Here is a 19,073-nt window from a genome sequence, read left to right as displayed (position 1 = left end):
GAACATGGTGAGTCACTTTAAATACTACGGTGACCCATATTTTGGCTCCAAATATATAGCTTAAAGGGATACTGTCATGGGAAAAAATTTTTTTTTCTAAATGAATCAGTTAATAGTGCTGCTCCAGCAGAATTCTGCACTGAAATCCATTTCTCAAAAGAGCAAACAGATTTTTTTATATTCAATTTTGAAATCTGACATGGGGCTAGACATTTTGTCAATTTCCCAGCTGCCCCTGGTCATGTGACTTGTGCCTGCACTTTAGGAGAGAAATGCTTTCTGGCAGGCTGCTGTTTTTCCTTCTCAATGTAACTGAATGTGTCTCAGTGGGACATGGGTTTTTACTATTGAGTGCTGTTCTTAGATCTACCAGGCAGCTGTTATCTTGTGTTAGGGAGCTATCTGGTTACCTTCCCATTGTTCTTTTGTTTGGCTGGTGGGGGGGGGGGAAGGGAGGGGGGTGATATCACTCCAACTTGCAGTACAGCAGTAAAGAGTGATTGAAGTTTATCAGAGCACAAGTCACATGACTGGGGGCAGCTGGGAAATTGACAAAATGTCTAGCCCCATGTCAGATTTCAAAATTGAATATAAAAAAATCTGTTTGCTCTTTTGAGAAATAGATTTCAGTGCAGAATTCTGCTGGAGCAGCACTATTAATTGATTCATTTTGAAAAAAAATTTTTTTCCCATGACAGAATCCCTTTAAGAATCCCTGCCCTAAAAAAAAAGGAATGTGCTTTATAAGGGAGGAAAATTCTCACGTGGCTTAGCTAAACTTCAGGACAGGCTCGTGCTCAGAATTAATTTGTAGTCTCTGCTTATCATTTCCCAGCAAGCAGCAAAAAAAAGTCAACTCACCATTTCAGTTTTTCTTTTAATTTTGGAGGCTGGAAGCTACTCTTTGACATTAAAAACAACGCTCTGTACGATGGCAAATAAAACAGAAATTGATCAGTCAGTGTAGCATCACATAGCAGATTTAACTTGCTTAGTCAAGAGGAAAGCAAAACTGGTCTAGTTCCATACAGATCTTATGAAATTTTAGGAACATAGGAAAGATAGGGACATTATATAAATGCAAAATTTGATAATAAAATGATGATGGCAGCACATGAGAATATATCAGGCAGCTAAAAGAACTACCATAGGTAATATAAAACTATGGCCTGCAACATCATTTAAACATACTCTGAACTCATATATGTACAGTTTGGGGGAAAATACTTCATTCAACTTTAATAGCTAGTAAAATGAAGGGTCTTTAAAAGACTAAAAAAAAACAATACACCTCATAGGATGCAGATCAAACATTGGAGGTTGCAGTTCTGCCAGTTCAATTGCAGTGATGCCAACAGCCCATATGTCACAAAGTTGGTTGTAGCCTCCATTTTTCTCTACTGCAGCCACTTCTGGCGCCATCCTGAGATGCATTAGAAGTACAGTAAAACAAGAGTACTAATAACAAACAGCACAAAAATGACACATTAAAAAACTCTTACCAGTAAGGGGTACCAATGAAAGACTTCCTCTTGGCAATTGTTGCTGTTATTTTGGCTGCCACACCAAAGTCAGCTGTAATGCAATTGGAGAAACGGGAAAGAGAAAACATAAGACCATATCTTTAAAAACTATATACAGTAAAATGTCCATACTTCTGGATACAAATTAGACACATATGTAGGTAAACATTTACTTCTACACAAATTAGAATGACGGTGGGTAGTTTTCCCAAAAGGTAACAATAATAATAAATTCTTGGTAAAATATGACAGACTTTGGCTGTAACAGTGTATTTTTGTATATTTATCAGAAACATGCTTTTTTATGAGTGAGCAACTGCATACAAGCCTAATACCACCATGCATAATAAGGGTTGTTTGAAGTGATGTTAAAGGGATACTGTCATGGGAAAAAAAATATTTTCAAAATGAATCAGTTAATAGTGCTGCTCCAGCAGAATTATGCACTGAAATCCATTTCTCAAAAGAGCAAACAGATTTTTTTATATTCAATTTCGAAATCTGACATGGGGCTAGACATATTGTCAAATTCCCAGATGCCCCAAGTCATGTGACTTGTGCTCTGATAAACTTCAATCACTCTTTACTGCTGTACTGCAAGTTGGAGTGATATCATCCCCTCCCTCCCCCCCCAGCAGCCAAACAAAAGAACAATGGGAAAGTAACCAGATAACAGCTCCCTAACACAAGATAATAGTCTTTACTGCTGTACTGCAAGTTGGAGTGATATCACCCCCCTCCCCCCCCCAGCAGCCAAACAAAAGAACAATGGGAAGGTAACCAGATAGCAGCTCCCTAACACAAGATAACAGCTGCCTGGTAGATCTAAGAACAACACTCAATAGTAAAAACCCATGTCCCACTGAGACACACTCAGTTACATTGAGAAGGAAAAACAGCAGCCTGCCAGAAAGCATTTCTCTCCTAAAGTGCAGGCACAAATCACATGTTCAGGGGCAGCTGGAAATTGACAAAATGTCTAGCCCCATGTCAGATTTCAAAATTGAATATAAAAAAATCTGTTTGCTCTTTTGAGAAATGGATTTCAGTGCAGAATTCTGCTGGAGTAGCACTATTAACTGATTCATTTTAAAAATGTTTTTTTTTTCCCATGACAGTATCCCTTTAAGGATACCATACTGGACTGTGAAGCAGTGGAAAAACATTCACTGGAGAGAGAAAGTCATGTTTCTGATGATACCTTCTGGTGTTGTTTAACTAACTTGGATAAACATGCAACTTTCTTGATATAAGAAGCCTAGGTAAGAGATCATTTATTTTGCTGCATTTCATTACTTTGCTAAAACATTATATACACCTGTGGTGCTAAATCAAATAAAATTTATTGCATGAATTTTTAATTTTTTTTTCTTCGTTTATGTTGCAAAAATACATTTATTTTATTGTTTGCTTCGTACTTATGTGAATTATTTTGTACTTTCTGGTCTTTGGTTAACCTTGAATTGAGAAAAAGGCAATTTGGTATTTGTTAAAACAGACTAAATAAATAATGCAGGCTTGATAAAGGGCCCTGCGTGGCCCGAAACGTTGCCAAACTTTATGTCTGCCGTGAGCCAATAAAAACACTTTTCTTCACAAGACAAGTTTGATCGGTGTGCTACAGTTTTCTTTGGATGTTGAAATAAATAATGCTAACACAAGCATCTGCAGAATGCAACTACAAAATAAATATAATCTAATGAACATATTACTTTCTAGGAAAGCCGGTTAAGGCAAACATATGCTTTACTTGGCATACAGTTCTGCTATGTTATAGGACACAAGTGAGCCATCCTGGAAATGGGGAACTAAAATTCCTTTTCCTGTTGTCTGGGTAACTGCACATGTGGCAATTTAAGAATGTTTGTCTTCCTGACTATTCTCAGTACAGATCTTTGCAAGAAACGCTAAGAACAGTTAATCGATTATCTTTTAAAAAAGTGGACAATTTATTACACTTCTGTTGCTGCAAATATTGTCTGCTCTTAAAAATTAAACTACAGTATAGAGTACTTAAACCATTGCAGGACTCTAAATCTTATCTTATGGTAAGTATTTACCAATTACTACATGCTGCATAGAACATTGACATTTTCTGTATGTTTTCCACTGAAAAATAATTTGTAACAAGGATACTGGTTTTGTCAACTACAACTTTCTTTCAAAAAGACACAAAAACAAAATGCTATCAAACTTCCATTAGGTGACAGCATCCATACAGAGAGCAGTAAAATGTAGATGCAGGAGAATGCAGCTTCATGCTCTATACACAAAACAGAGAAACCTATAAATCAGGGGTGTCCAGAAGATAGATCGGGATCTACCAGTAGACCTTTAGCTGGCGATCAGTAGATCTCAAGACACTGTCAACAAACAGCTTGACTTAATGACCCTTCTTTTTCATTCAGGTATCTATTCTGTTGAGGTTACATAAGAAATAGTTGTCTCTTAAATATAGCAATATAAATTCTCTCATAAATCAATATTTAAAGGGATACGGTCATGGGAAAACGTGTTTTTTTCAAAACGCATAAGTTAATAGTGCTGCTCCAGCAGAATTCTTCACTGAAATCTGTTTCTCAAAAGAGCAAACAGGTTTTTATTTTATTCAATTTTGAAATCTGACATGGGGCTAGACATATTGTCAGTTTCCCAGCTGCACCCAGTCATGTGACTTGTGCTCTGATAAACTCAGTTACTCTTTACTGCTGTACTGCAAGATGGAGTGATATATACCCCCTCACTTTCCTCCCCCAGCAGCCTCATAACAGAACAATAGTGGTAACCAGATAGCAGCTGCCTCACACAAGATAACAGCTGCCTGGTAGATATAAGAACAGCACTGAATAATAAAATCCAGGTCCCACTGCGACACATTCAGTTACATTGAGTAGTAGAAACAACAGCCTGCAAGAAAGCAGTTCCATCCTAAAGTGCTGGCTCTTTCTGAAAGCACATGACCAGGCAAAATGACCTGATATGGCTGCCAGTGACAACAAGAATTCACCGGCACACAGGTAATGCAAGCAGGTTAGACCTTGCTAAAGATTTATTGCAGCATGCAACATTTCAACCCCGAAACGTTGCATGCTGCAATAAATCTTAAGCAAGGTCTAACCTGCTTGCATTACCTGTGTGCCGGTGAATTCTTGTCGCCACTGGATCGCGAGGTTGCCGTTTCCTCCATTTTGCTGTGCACCAGGATATACATTTCCTTTAAATTAACAGTTCAGTGAAAAAATAAAACTAGGTAAATAGATTGTCTGTGCAAAATACATTGCTTTCAATATAGTTAGTAAAAAGCCAGCTAGTCAATCTATTAAGGCTGGCATTAATTAGCTTTTGATCCTTAACATGCAGGTCAGGATTGAAAGCAAACTGATTAAACAGTAAACATTCAGTGACTGACTAACATGTTTGAGAGATGCAAAGGAGCAAGTTGTGTTTGCTGGCTCTATTACATTAAACAGCCTTTAAATATTAAATTTTTGGTCAATTAACTATACTGAAAAGAAATTATTATTTTGCACATCCTGCATATTTACCAAATGTTACTTTTACACTGAACATTTCCTTTAAAGAACAGAATGGCCAACTGACCTTGGACTACAGGTACAGTATACCACCATTTCTAACGGTGAATGCACTGATCAATAATATAGATAAAAATAGCAGTGTGCCACTTTACTTACATGGGTTGTTGCATTTTTTTAAATAAAAAAGTGCCAGCCTGGGGTTCAATTTGGTACCCTAGGGGGTCCCAAAAAACTTGGCTCTCTAAAATGATTTGGCTCTTCACTGCTGAAATTTATTTATGAATTATGGCAAAACACCAGTAAACAGCACAGCATTTTTCAGGTGGCAGTATGACCATCCAATCCTTGGAAGCTCAACTTACCTAACTTAACATCTCCATTGTCTGTAAGAAGTATGTTGGCACCCTGAAATAGAAAAATATTAAATACATTTACAAACGACACTAAACAAGGTTTCTATAATAGAGGTGTAATTGTACAGATATAATATGACCTTTGTATAAAATGAGTTTATAAAATGTTCCGCTTACAGAATTGTATTATTGAAATTGACGATTAGAAGAGTTAAAAATATATCTTACCTTGATATCTCTATGCATTTTCGCCCTACTGTGCAAATAGGCCAGACCCTAAGGGATAAAACAACAGTCAATAAGAAGGTGCAAAGACATCCAAATTAAACTACTTCTCCGCATACTAGATTCACGAAAAAAAGGAGGTAGCCAGAAGTTTCCTTGCCAGCCAACTTCAAGCTACTTCCAGAAACCAAACGCGATACGTATGTTTTTCCACTGGCAATTCACATTATTGCCGGTGGGAAAGCAAAGGCAGGAGATTAGTCACCCACGGTAGAGATTTAGCACAGGTAACTTAGGGTGGTGACAGACGAGGCTACTCGGGGAGATCAGACGCCCAGCCACATATCGGCTCTTCTTCGAGCGACTTATCTCCCCTAAATGCGCTTCATTTTCCAAAGTCGCCTCACAAGGAAAGTGATTTGTTGTTGGGCAATTTATCTCCCCCAGTAGCCTTGTCTGCCACCACCCTAATCTCTACGTGTGCCAGTACCCTTATTCATCTGGTTTGCAACATTTTAACATGTAACATTTTTACATGTATCAATAATGTTTACATGTGACTTGTGCTCTGATAAACTTCAATCACACTTTACTGCTGTACTGCAAGTTGGAGTGATATCACCCCCCTCCCTCCCCCCCCAACAGCCAAACAAAAGAACAATGGGAAGGTAACCAGATAGCAGCTCCCTAACATAAGATAACAGCTGCCTGGTAGATCTAAGAACAGCACTCAATAGTAAAAACCCATGTCTCACTGAGACACATTCAGTTACATTGAGAAGAAAAACAGCAGCCTGCCACAAAGCATTTCTCTCCTAAAGTGCAGGCACAAGTCACATGACCAGGGGCAGCTGGGAAATTGACAAAATGTCTAGCCCCATGTCAGATTTCAAAATTGAATATAAAAATATAAAAAAAATCTGTTTGCTCTTTTGAGAAATGGATTTCAGTGCAGAAGTCTGCTGGAGTAGCACTATTAACTGATGCGTTTTGAAAAAAACATGTTTTCCGATGACAGGATCCCTTTGTAATTAAATTTTCCTTCACTGGGCTTTTTGGGTGTAGGATCACCTTTATTGAGAGAAAGTGTAAATCTAACAACTTTTCAATACACATTAATTAAAAATTTTCAATCATTTAAATTTTGAAAATGTAAACATGCTATCAAAAGTAGTATTTTCTGTGCTACAATTGCAGCTCTTGACAGAACAACTCCTGGCAGACCTGGGCAGTCTATAAATGCAGTCCAAAGGAAACATTATTATTTACCTCAGCATTAATGTGCGCACAGAATGACAATTATAGCTGTGGCTATAAAAATATTCCTATATTTTATTTGCATCAAAAAACAAAAAGTATGGTACCTGCAAGGTCTCTCTGCACATGTATGCTATCTGGCACTCTGCGAGTGGCCCCGTTACTGTAAGAGAAGAGAAAAGCTGGGATGGTATCTTCTGTCTTTCAATGTTAGCAAATATAAAATAAACGAGTTGATGAACCTCATAACAAGTTATTATAAGTTGTGAATAAGGGTAACATGGGGTGGCATTAATCTGCAGATAAACGCTCAAGTCAGTGATCTTCTGTGTTTGCACCAGGGCAGATGCAGAGGTTTGGGGTGCAATCTCAAAACTGCTTTGTGAGAGGCCCATATTTGCAGCAATGTTTAAGTAAAATTTCCATAATGAGCTAAATTGCCCAACTGTATCTGTGCTTTTGTGGCAACAGTGACTCTTGCATCAAGATGTCCTATTGATGCTTAGTAAAATCATTTGTCCTATAAATTCTGAAAAACTAAGAAAGACTTCTTTAAGACATTAGTTAATTCACATGCGCTAAACTTGAATAATTTCTGAATAGGGCACCACACTTAGTGGGCTAATACTCTCGCGAGTTTGTTCTTGATGCGGTCTCACACAGACCGAGACTTTTTGTGTGTTTTTTGTGTGTTTGTTAATTTATCCACTCACGCCTACGAGTACATCAGCATGAGTTTGAAGTGAAATATTTGTACTCCTGCTACATTGAATTAACAAAGCATAGAAGCTATAAACATTTACATGAACACATTTTAGTGTTAATGTCACACACAGTTTAGCTAGAATTTCTGGTAAAAATCAATTATATATTCAAAATGTAATACAGCAGTCATGAGAACCCAAAAGGTATTAACCCTTACAACCTCTACAGCTATCGATTCCAGAACAATGGGGGATAATATGCTGTGATTTATTTTTGGCCAGAGTGAATTATTTTAGTTACTAGGATTTTGTTGCATATAGTCTAGCAAAAATGTTGCAAGAATGATGTTTTTTTTTAACATCATTTATTACTTAATACAGAGCAATATAACATTAACTACTGAGGCAATGATTAGGTACCATGGTATATATCTTGGAGTGAGCCGCCACCACAGTACTCCATACAGATCCACAGCTTTTCCCGTCTAGTAAAGAAAAACAAAAGTAAATAGTTAAGTAATCAATCACATTCACAGCATGAACATACAACAAGCATGTCAAGACGCTAATGGTGGTGGCACATGCTCCAATTCGGGGAGGTCACCCAGCGACAAATAACCATTTGTTCGGGGTGACTTATTTCCCCAAAATGCCTTCCCGCCGGCTAAACTATATATCACAGGAGGAATGGCACTTGGATTGATTTGTTGTCTGAAGTCACCAGAAGTTGCCTCACGAGGAAGGCATTTTGGGGAGATTAGTCGACGAAGAAGAGATTTGTAGCTGGGCGACTAATCTCCCCGAATCCGAGCGTGTGCTACCACCTTTAATTACCAAAACCAGAAAAGATTTGGTGCATGAATGCTTGTACTGTAGACAATAAATGCTTGTACTGTAGACAATAAACAAAAGCCACTTAAAATGCATAAATCACAAAAGACTGTTAAAGGGAAAAATACCCCTTTTTTGCATTAGCTCATTTATTTTGAGTTATGTGTATAGACACTGTCTGAACATCCAAATATAAATAAAGATTTTTTTTATTACACAGACATACCTGATTCCACAGACTGAGAATTAAGGCAGTGTGTCTCTGTGCTTGTTGGGACCAGTTCCCCATCCACTAGACTCGCACTGTAATGCTACCATAGTAAAGTGATGGATTCTGGGACTTGAAGTGCCTTTCCAGAAAATCTTTCTGCTTTTCCAGATGGACTTTAGGCTCCAGAACGTATCACTTGACTATGGAATAAATATTTATTATTGTGCTTCCTCAACCTAACATTTTGTTCCTACAGCAAACAACTCAACAATAATATTTTATCAGTAGCACGTTATATATTGCTTTGTGATGAAATCAGCCAATTAGACCAAGTGAAATTTGGCGAGGACTCACATCATGATCGTTTACAGCCAGGGAAAAAATGTATATATATGTCAAACGTATTTAAAGCACATCCACTACAGTATCAGATGCCATCTAGCTGATAAAAGTGATGATTGATCCCAATGTTATTAATAGGGAAGAAAGATACATTTATATAGGAAGGCCCTTCCTAATGTGCCAATTCTAACTACAATTTAGTGAAAATCTACAAATTCTGCCCATTAGGAGAACAGCAAGTAGAAATTAAAACACAGCATAAAATATTACTTATAATTGTTCACTTTGTATGAAAAATAAATTAGCACCATAAATAATGTCAGAAAAATAATCTGTCTGCCAATAGGCAGTGAAAAAAACTAAATCCCATTATACCAGGATACCTACTCTGTAGAGAAAGATAAACTTAGCGGCATGCCCCAATGCAAAAGAGAATGGTAACTTACGAAAGATAGCTGCCAAAGTAAGCCACAATGTTGGCATGCTTACACTCCTTTACCATGAAGATTTCTTGCTGGATCAGGGAGAAATCATCACCTAAAACGGTATTCAAAGTTTAGAGTCAACTAAGATTTTACGAACGTAAATACACATATGAATGCAGTTGTTAGAAAACAATGAAATGTAGATTAGTAGCACAAGTCATGAAATAAAAAAGGTCATCACTATAAACACAGTGTATCATGGTCAACCACAATGTGCAATACAGTAAAAAAAAAAAATTTTTAAAGGGACAATAGTTTTTTTCTTACTTTAAATTTTAGAATGATCAATTTTGATATAAGCAGTGGTGCTTGAAAGTTTGTGAACCCTTTAAAATGTTCTTATATGAATGCGACCAAAAAGTCCTATAAGTAGATGAAGAACACCAAGTAAACTAATGAAACACCAATTATTATATTTGGACATGTATTTATTGAAACAAAAAAAAAAACATCTGCATATGGTAAAAGTAGCTGAATCAGTATTCACTTACTTTCGCTCAGTGTTTGGTGTGTAGCAAATAACTGCAACTAAACATTGTGGTAACAGTCCTGCACATCAACGAGGAGAAATGTTAGACCATTCCTACATATAGAACAGCTTCTGCTTTTGGATATTGGTGAGTTTCCATGAACTGCTTGCTTTTGGTCTTTCCACAACTTTCAAGTGGATTAAGGTCAGAACTTTGACTTGGTCATTCCAGAACATTCACTTTATTCTTCTTTAACCATTCTTTAGTAGAACAACTTGTTTGTTTGGGATCATTGTCTTGCTGCATGACCCCTGTCTCTTGAGATTCAATTCACAGACAGATATCTTGACATTTTCCTTAAGAATTTTCTGGTAGTTCAGAATTCATTGCTCCATCAATGACCGAAAGTCTTAGAGACCCAGATGCAGCAAAACAGGCCCAAACCAGAACACTCCCACCTCCATGGGATAAGGTCCTTATGCTTACACTAGAATGCAGTGTTTTTCTTTCTCCAAATGCAACGCTTCTCATTAAAGCCAAAATTCTATTTTGGCTTTAGGTGTCTACAAAACTTTCTTTCAGTATCCTTCTGGTTTGTCCACATGATCTCAAGAAAACTGTAGCCAGTGGCTTTCTCCTTGCTACCCTGCCATACACACCACTGCTGTTCAGTGTTCTCCTGGTGGTGGACTCATGAACATCAACATTCGCCAATGTGAGACAGCTCTTCAGTTGCTTAGAAGTTACCCTGGGTTCCTTTGTAACCTCTCAGACTATTAGATGCCTTACAGTTGGAGTTAATGGTCGCCCACTTCTGGGTAGGGTAACAATGATCTTGAATTTCCTCTATTTGTACAGAATCTGACTGTTGATTGGTGGAGTCAAAACTCTTTAAATATAGTCTTGTAACATTTTTAAGCTTTAGGGGCATCAACAACTCTTTTTCTGAGCTTCTCCTACACCTTCTTTGTTCGAGCCATGGTACGCATCCCCGTTCTTTAAATAAAACAGGGTCACTCACTCATATCCGATTGTCTTTCCATTGACTGAAAACACCAAATTATATGATAATCCTAAAGATTCACTTACTTTTGCTACATGCAGATATATTAATTTTTTCAAATAAATACATAACCAAATATAATTTTTTTTAATTTGTTTAAATAGATTTCCCTTATATCTCTCTCTCTCTCTCTCTGTTTATTCTTCCTTGTACTCAAGGAAGAAAAATATAGGTTTTTTTTTTTATGCACATATCTCAGCCCATAAAGAAAAATTAATTCTATAAAAAGAAAACTTGGTCAGATATTTATTCTGATGTCTGTCCCGACCTTTACAAAATATTCTCTCTTGCAACTTCCCAAAAACTGTGCTTGACATGAACACTAGGAACATCTCCCAGCCTCTGGAATGTCTGGAAAAAACACTGCTGTGGTTGTCACATGTTTCCTGTTATCTGCACTGATAGATACTGCTTGGGACACAGAGAGGTTTTAGGGAGACAATGGACTACAGAAATATTCAGAGTCTGACTGACACTTTTTTTTGACAAATGACGAACTAGTTCAGCACAGCCAAACTAGTTTCATCCATAACATGCCTCCACATGAACAGAAAAAAAGTTGTTTAGAATAGGCCTTGTTTGCCTGCACCTGTACATGGAGCTTCCTTTCAGAATTCTATTACATTTACGTTTTACAGCTCTGTTCTTGTCCTGTACATATTGTTTTTATACAATAATTGGTTTCATTTCACTCCAAACATTAACAATGTTATCATACAGACTGAAACACTGGTAAATTATCTTCAGTCATTTTTCATGCTTCCCTGTTTTACAGAGAATAAACTAAACCACTTCCTTCCAGTCTGTTTCAAGACTGATAGAGGAAGGGGCTCTTCATAGCCTTTGGTCAGTGAAATGCACTTTCACAAACGATTGCTTTTAAAAAATACTTTTAAATTGAGATATCAGCTTTTAGTGTGGTCACTGTCTCCCCAAATGGTATTACTTTCTCACAATGCATATTTCAGCAAAGCCATGCATATTGGAATTGATAGCATGGTTATTAAACCTATAAAAATAAATAAGGTGTAATGTCTGGAGAATGTATAGGTTTTGAGTGGGGCCTTACCTGCCTGAGTTAGTAAGTGCTAGCTGTTCCCTAAGGCTGCATGTTACATATCTGGTTTCCCCAAACAGTATCTGTAAGTTCAAAAAATGAACCCAGGCTAATCATTCCCATGCAATCAGATGGTGAGGCCAGTGGAATCGCATATATCACTAAGGGGGTAATGTAAAAAGAGGTGCAAAGTTAGTTACTGGTCTACTTAGGCCTGGACTGGCCCGGGCCTAGGGCGGCACAAGCCCTGGGTCTAGTCACACACAGCAACCAATCATCAGATAGCATTTACCGGTCATTTCTTAAAAACAAACATATGATTGGTTGAAGGCCCGGACTGGCAATCTGTGCATTTTGGCAAGGGCCAGAGGGGCTGCTGTAAGATGCCATACACAGTGACTATCTAGTGGGCTGGTAAGGGGCTGTTTGGGCCTCTGTGTAAATGAAATGCCAGGGCCTATTTTGAATCCCAGTCCAGATGGACTAAAATCACTCAACGTGACAATGCCAACAGACATATAGGGGTGTATTTATTAAAGGAGAACTAAACCATAAAAATGAATATGGCTTAAAATGCCATATTTTATATACTGAACTTATTGCACCAGCCTAAAGTTTCAGCATCTCAATTGCAGCAATGATCCAGGACTTCAAATTTGTCACAGGGGGTCACCATCTTGGAAAGTGTCTGCGACACTCTGATGCTCGGTGTGATTTGAGCAGCAGTTGAGAAGCTAATCTTAGGGGACGTCACGATTTTTGCAGCAGAAAATGAGGTTGACTTGTAATATAAGCTGATGCAGGGCTGATTATTAAATTCTGATTCTAGCCGCACTGGTTTCTGTGCTGCCATGTAGTAATAATCTGTATTAATTACTAATTAGCCTAATATTGTGACATTTCTATTCTATGTGTACTGTATATTGTGAGTGGGTCCCTAAGCTCAGTAAGTGACAGCAGCACCAAGCGTGTGCAGTGAATCAGCAGAAAAGAAGATGGGGAGCTACTGGGGCATCTTTGGAGGCACAGATCTTTACTGCTAAAGGACTGTGGTTGCCTTGGGCTGTGCATGCCATTACTTAAACAATATACTTCACAATAATGCAAAAGCATTACAAGTTTATGTCACATAATTCAACTAGTTGTATGCCTTAATTTTTGCTTTTAACAGATTCAGTAAATAATGCATGTTTTGCACAGGATTTACTGTATGGTAAAATACAAGGTCTTCCAATAACTTAGCAAAATACATGTACTTCCATACCTGACAGATGCTACCTCTAGTATTATTGATTGTACTCGGGTGCAAATATGGCACTAAACTTTATTGGGCAAAACATAAGGTTACTGGATGGCCACAACTAGTAAGTGTAAGGATGCAACGCATTTTGTTTAAAGGAGTACTATCTGAGAAAAAATACAGTGGAACAGCTTTGCAGACAGGACAGGCCTGAACAAGCAAAATATTTTTTAAAAAGGAACATACAAGTCAGTTTTTTTAATTAGCCAAGTGAAACTCCAAACAGGATCTGCCTGTTCTCCCAGTGTGTGCATAGGATTACTATGGGTACTAGGGATGCACCGAATCCACTATTTTGGATTCAGCCGAACCCCTGAATACTTTGTGAAAGATTCAGCCCAATAACGAAACGAATCCGAACCCTAATTTGCACATGCAAATCACTGAGGGGGAGGGACAATGAGAGTGTGTGCGGCTAAAAAATGTTTTACTTCCTTGTTTTGTGACAAAAAGTCACATGATTTTAAGGATTCGGATTCAGTTCGGCCAGGCACAAGGATTTGGCCGAATTCTGTTGAAAATGGCCAAATCCTGAATTCGGTGCATCCCTAATGGGTACGCCAGGTTCCTTCCACACTCCAAAAATATGTATGATGGTTAATTAGCTCCTGGCTAAATGTGTGCGTGTGCTTTTGTGTCTAAGAATCCTTAGACCATAAACTCCACTGGAACAGGTTTCATGTGAATTATGTATTATCACTGTACAGCATAAGTATAATAATAACTTTTTTATCTGCCTAACAGAGGCCCACAGTTGCTAAGGGAGCATCTTGATATGCTTGGAATCTGAAAGCATGACCACAACAGCATGCACTAGCAAAGTATTCTCCATTATAGTTAAACTATTTAAAATAATTTTGTATCCCAGTCTTTATTAAATTGTTTTTTATATTATTTTGGTATTTTCTTTTTTTTCTCTATGCAAAATTCTAATGCAGGTATTGGACCTGCTTTCCAGAATGCTCGGGACCTGGGGCTTTCCGGATAATGGATGTTTCCATAATTTGGATTTTCATACCTTAAGTCTGCTAGAAAATAATATAAACTTCGGCATAAACAATAGGCTGGTTCTGCTTCCAATAAGGATTAATTATATCTTAGTTGGGATCAAGTACAAGCTACTGTATTTATTACAGAAAAAAAGGTAATGGGAGATGGCGTTTCTGTAATTCAGAGCTTTATGGATAATGGGTTTCCGGATACCATACCTGTATATCAAAGCATTTAAGAAACAGCACACTTAGGGGGTTATTTATCAAAATTTTCTCAATATTTTCTCAAAACCAATCCAACCAAATCTGCACAGACTTTTCCCCCTATTTATCAATACATTTTCTTGAAAATTTCTTGTGCGGGAAAATACACTGATGATTTGGATTGATCAGCGATACTACAAGTCACATCATGCGCAATAGAGAGTAATATTACAGTATACTTAAGGTGCCCATATAGGCAGACAGATATTGACTTGGCTATTCTTGAATAAGTCAGTTGGGCCAAATCAATAACATCATAGTTCATTATTTGATTTGGGCATCATCATAGGTGTGTGAACTCCAATATATACCTCGTACAAGAAGGTCCTGCCTTTTAAATTGGATCTTCTGGATCAATTCATGACTTCATATATGTGGGATAAATCCACTAGAGCTTGCATACTGATTGACCCATTCACTTCACACTAGGGGCCTACTCAGTAAGCAAAAGTTAAGCAGTTGCAGCCTTATTTTATTTATATACACTTACAGGAATCCAGATTAATAATGGAATTCGACTTGAATAATAAATTTAATATAGAATAGATGTAGATAAGAAATATGAGACCTTTCATAAAATTACCCCATTAGAGATTACAGATTAACTAAGAGAAGCAAATTTGAAACTGGATATTTGCATATTTTGTTTGGTTTAATTTTTTTTCTAAACTTTCTCCTCTTAATCTGCCTCCAACCTGTATGGTGAGAATAGTGAAATTCACCATGCCAGATTAATCGAGTCTCTCTCTCACAATTGATGCTGTTGTGCAGCAAATATTTTGGCACCGACAGCAGCTCTTTTTTAATACACAGTTTTTCAAATGCTTCCTGTCAAGAAAACCACATGCATGGCTGAAACAGAAGATAATAAAAATAAGTGCAGAAGAACTTTTAAAGAGAAAATAAGGCAGCCATGTAAGAACCTTAGCCATAGATTTTTTTTTCCAGAGACAGTCATTCAAGGCAAAAATCAAACACACTGTGCACTGGGAACAGGATCAGAGCACAGGGTCATGTTTGGAACCAAAATGGGTATACTTATAAATGTGTGTTAAAGTGTGTCATTAGAAAACACCAAATATGACCCTTCCAATGTCAATGTACACAATGTAAATCACATGGACTTCTGGTGTAGGTGTAGTTCCAAAAACAATTGAGAAAAGTTGTGTAAAAAGTGTAGGTGTTTGCTTCTACTTTTTATTCAGCATTTTACACTACTTTTATGCTTCTTTGCTACCCAATTTTGTCCCTCTGACATGAAGGGGATACAACAGGTCTGATGAAAAATTACAGTGTTTGCCTGACATGATACTGGTAAAAACAGCTTTATAAATACAACGATTCACATTGTATAATGTTTCTGGTGTAAAATAAACTTTCAAAAAGGAATTGGTCAGTGAAAAAAACAATATAGTTAATATACTTAGTCAGCCAAAAATGTAATATATAAAGGCTGGAGTGAAAGGATGTCTAACGTAATAGCCTGAACGCAACTTCCTCCTCTGCTGTTCTCTAACCTGTTGCGAGTCAGTAACCAATTAGTAATTAGGCCATTTGGGACATAGCTGTTCACATAATTTGCTTTTGAAATTGACCTGTATGCGAACAATTAAGCTTGGCCAGCTAGCGATGCGAACAGATGTGTATTAGCCTAGCTCTGTTGGCTTCCTACAAAATCCAGCAATTATCCTGACATACCCAGTACATTAAACATCAACAAACTGACCTAAGCCACTGACAAGTTATTGATGTGCAAAAAGAAGCAAGCCGTAGCTTTGGACATTCAATCCCATCTCCGTGAGTATCCGACTCTCCTCGCAACACAGCCAAGAGTTCAACGGAGGCGACAAGTGAAGCTTTAGACCCCTCACGGGCAACAGCATACCTGCCCTCGGACCTCCAGACCCTGACTGAATGAAACGTACCGATGACCTTACTCTGGGAGCGGTAGTCCTGGCAATTCAGAATTCAGGAATTAGGGCTGGTCGCAAATCGGGGAGCGCATGCGCAAATAGACGCTCAAATATAAAAGCTATTCGGAGAGAGGGGACCGGACATTGGGTAGGCGACAGAGGAGGTACGTGCCTGGCGCCCTAGGCACATGCCTAACCATAGTTCCGGCCCTGATTATTTGTTCCACGCAAAAAAAAAAACCATAGCCATCAGATGGAATGAGGATCACCCACCTACGTTCAACTTCAGGCTAAGCCTAGTAGAGCAAAAACTCCCTGCTATGGAACAAATGTACACAGCAAGGGGCTGCCCCGCCAAATTGACCAAAATTTGGGCACTCTTTATTCTACAAAATGAATCACACACTAATAGAAAGCAAAACACCCCTAATTAATCCTTGGGATGGCTCTACCGTATGGACCAACGTGGGATTAGCTAGAAAGCATAGCCAGTTCTCAGGACTCTCTCTAAGGAGATATCTATGGAATGGTATATAAGTGATATAGGATACAGAGTATATATACAGGATACAGAGTAAATAACAAATATGATCTGAAGAACCCCATTTTATACTACAGAGCTTATCTTTTATCTGCTGTATACCCTATGCATTTTCTCCTTTATCAGCTTTGAATGGCTGCCCCCATGGCTACAAATCAGCTTGTTTATTTAAAGGGCCCATCACCCAAAAAAATTATTCAAAATACTATTTTATCACATTAGTCAAGCAAAATTAACTTTAATTACACTATATAAATTATTTGAATCTTGTTTCCTTCAGTCTGGGAAATCAAAATTATAGTAAGCAGGCAGGAGCCATTTTGTGGACACTGTTATTAAGGCAAGCCTTGCATCATCTCAGAATCTTGTTTGTGCACCAGAATGGGGGATTTTATGCCCATCCCCATGTCCTGGCTACACAATTAAATGGTAAAGAGAAAGGGGGAATGTGGGGAGAGCAGTGACATCTAGGAAGTGCTGAATGGAAAGTGAAAGCAATTGTCTGCCCCGCCTCTATGCCTAAGGCACAGATGAGTGGCAGACAATATTTGATTGACAGCTGAGATTTTTAAATGAGCTTACAACAGCTATGAATGTTTTAATAAAAAATAGAAATTGGATTTCATGTTTAATTTGAAAAGGACTTTTGTGTCTGGGTTACAGGTCCACTTTAAACTATAGTCGTGTTTCTGAAGCAAACACACCAGTTGTACCAATGCAGGGCAAAAGTACATTATATTTCCATTACTTTACAGCACTTTCATGTTTTGGTGTTACTGTTCCTTTAGAATTTGCAGCAAATAGCTTTTTAAAATAGAAGCCAAAGAATATTTCCTAATGTAAGTCTAAACACATACGGGAACAAATAACCAATGCAGAAGCAGTGCATGGTTTTGGGTGATTTGCACATCTGTGAACAGACAGGTCTAGCTTTACACTGCATTAAGTGCTGAAGAACTGAGGACACATCCTTTATAGTGATTAAAAAATGAACTACTCTTGTACAAATTTAAGTTAAAAACTTACTTTATTACAGATACATTATAATCTACACTGACGCCTCCATAATGTACATTACCATAATGATGTTACCATAATGCATTTCATGCTTACCCAAGCACTTCATCTCCTAAACGTAAGTGTTTAGGCTCCTGAGAAAAATACACAAGTGTCTGTTTATAAAAGTTTCAAAACAAACACCCCAATATTATACCAATAATTTTGAAATACATCACTGACTACATTACAGATTATTCAATGTTACCAAATTAGTCATTAATAATATAATAATCAAGGCACTTATCATGGTAAGTATATAACTTTTTAACGTTATTTGTGCAACAGAACTTAATATAAGGGATGCACTGAATCCAGGATTAGGTTCGGGATTCGGTCAGAATTCGGCAGGATTGGGCCGAATCCTTCTGCCTGGCCAAACCGAATCCGAATATGCAAATTAGGATGGGGAGGGAAATAGCGTGACTTTTTGTCACAAAACAAGGAAGTAAAAAATGTTTTCCCCTTCCAACCCCTAATTTGCTTATGCAAATTAGAATCCAGTTTGGAATTTGGCAGAATCTTTCACGAAGGATTCAGGGGTTTGGCCAAATCCAAAATAGTAGATTTGGTGCATCCCTACTCAATATGTAATTACCCATTTTGTGGTTATGAGTTATCTGTCTACAAATATAATTTCTGTCCTTTTGTTGACTTTCCGGAAATAAATGTCGTGATTTAAAAGACTAATTTCTGTCAAGGGCCTGGTAATTTTGGAAATTGAAGTTCTGATTAGATTCCTGCTCTATAAAAGTCAACTTCAGAAAAAAATTTAACCAGTGCAATATAGAACCCAGCCAAGCCAGCATTCCTCTACTTGAGCTCTAAAAAAATTATACCATCTTACCAATAAATATGAAATACTGCTATATTGCTAAAGGAAAATTACAACTAGCTTGAAAGGCATTGTCATATTAAACAATATGCAATACTGAAGTACAGGTATGGGA

At 37.6% G+C, this 19,073-nt stretch overlaps 1 protein-coding gene across 3 annotated transcripts in view; it reads right to left on the bottom strand.

The window, feature by feature from the left end:
- map4k5.S (mitogen-activated protein kinase kinase kinase kinase 5 S homeolog) overlaps positions 1-19,073 on the bottom strand; it is a 93,267-nt gene that overhangs the window by 41,985 nt on the left and 32,209 nt on the right. For all 3 annotated transcript variants that reach the window (XM_041574261.1, XM_041574262.1, NM_001094046.1), the window contains 8 exon segments: positions 9,429-9,519; positions 8,019-8,083; positions 7,002-7,057; positions 5,641-5,688; positions 5,422-5,464; positions 1,503-1,575; positions 1,292-1,423; positions 862-924 (listed from right to left, as the gene is read on the bottom strand). In XM_041574261.1, the coding sequence (XP_041430195.1) occupies positions 862-924; positions 1,292-1,423; positions 1,503-1,575; positions 5,422-5,464; positions 5,641-5,688; positions 7,002-7,057; positions 8,019-8,083; positions 9,429-9,519 (571 nt within the window).

The sequence above is a fragment of the Xenopus laevis genome, chromosome 8S, assembly GCF_017654675.1.
Source record: "Xenopus laevis strain J_2021 chromosome 8S, Xenopus_laevis_v10.1, whole genome shotgun sequence".
NCBI lineage: Eukaryota > Metazoa > Chordata > Amphibia > Anura > Pipidae > Xenopus > Xenopus laevis.
This window is presented reverse-complemented; position numbering and strand designations above follow the sequence as displayed.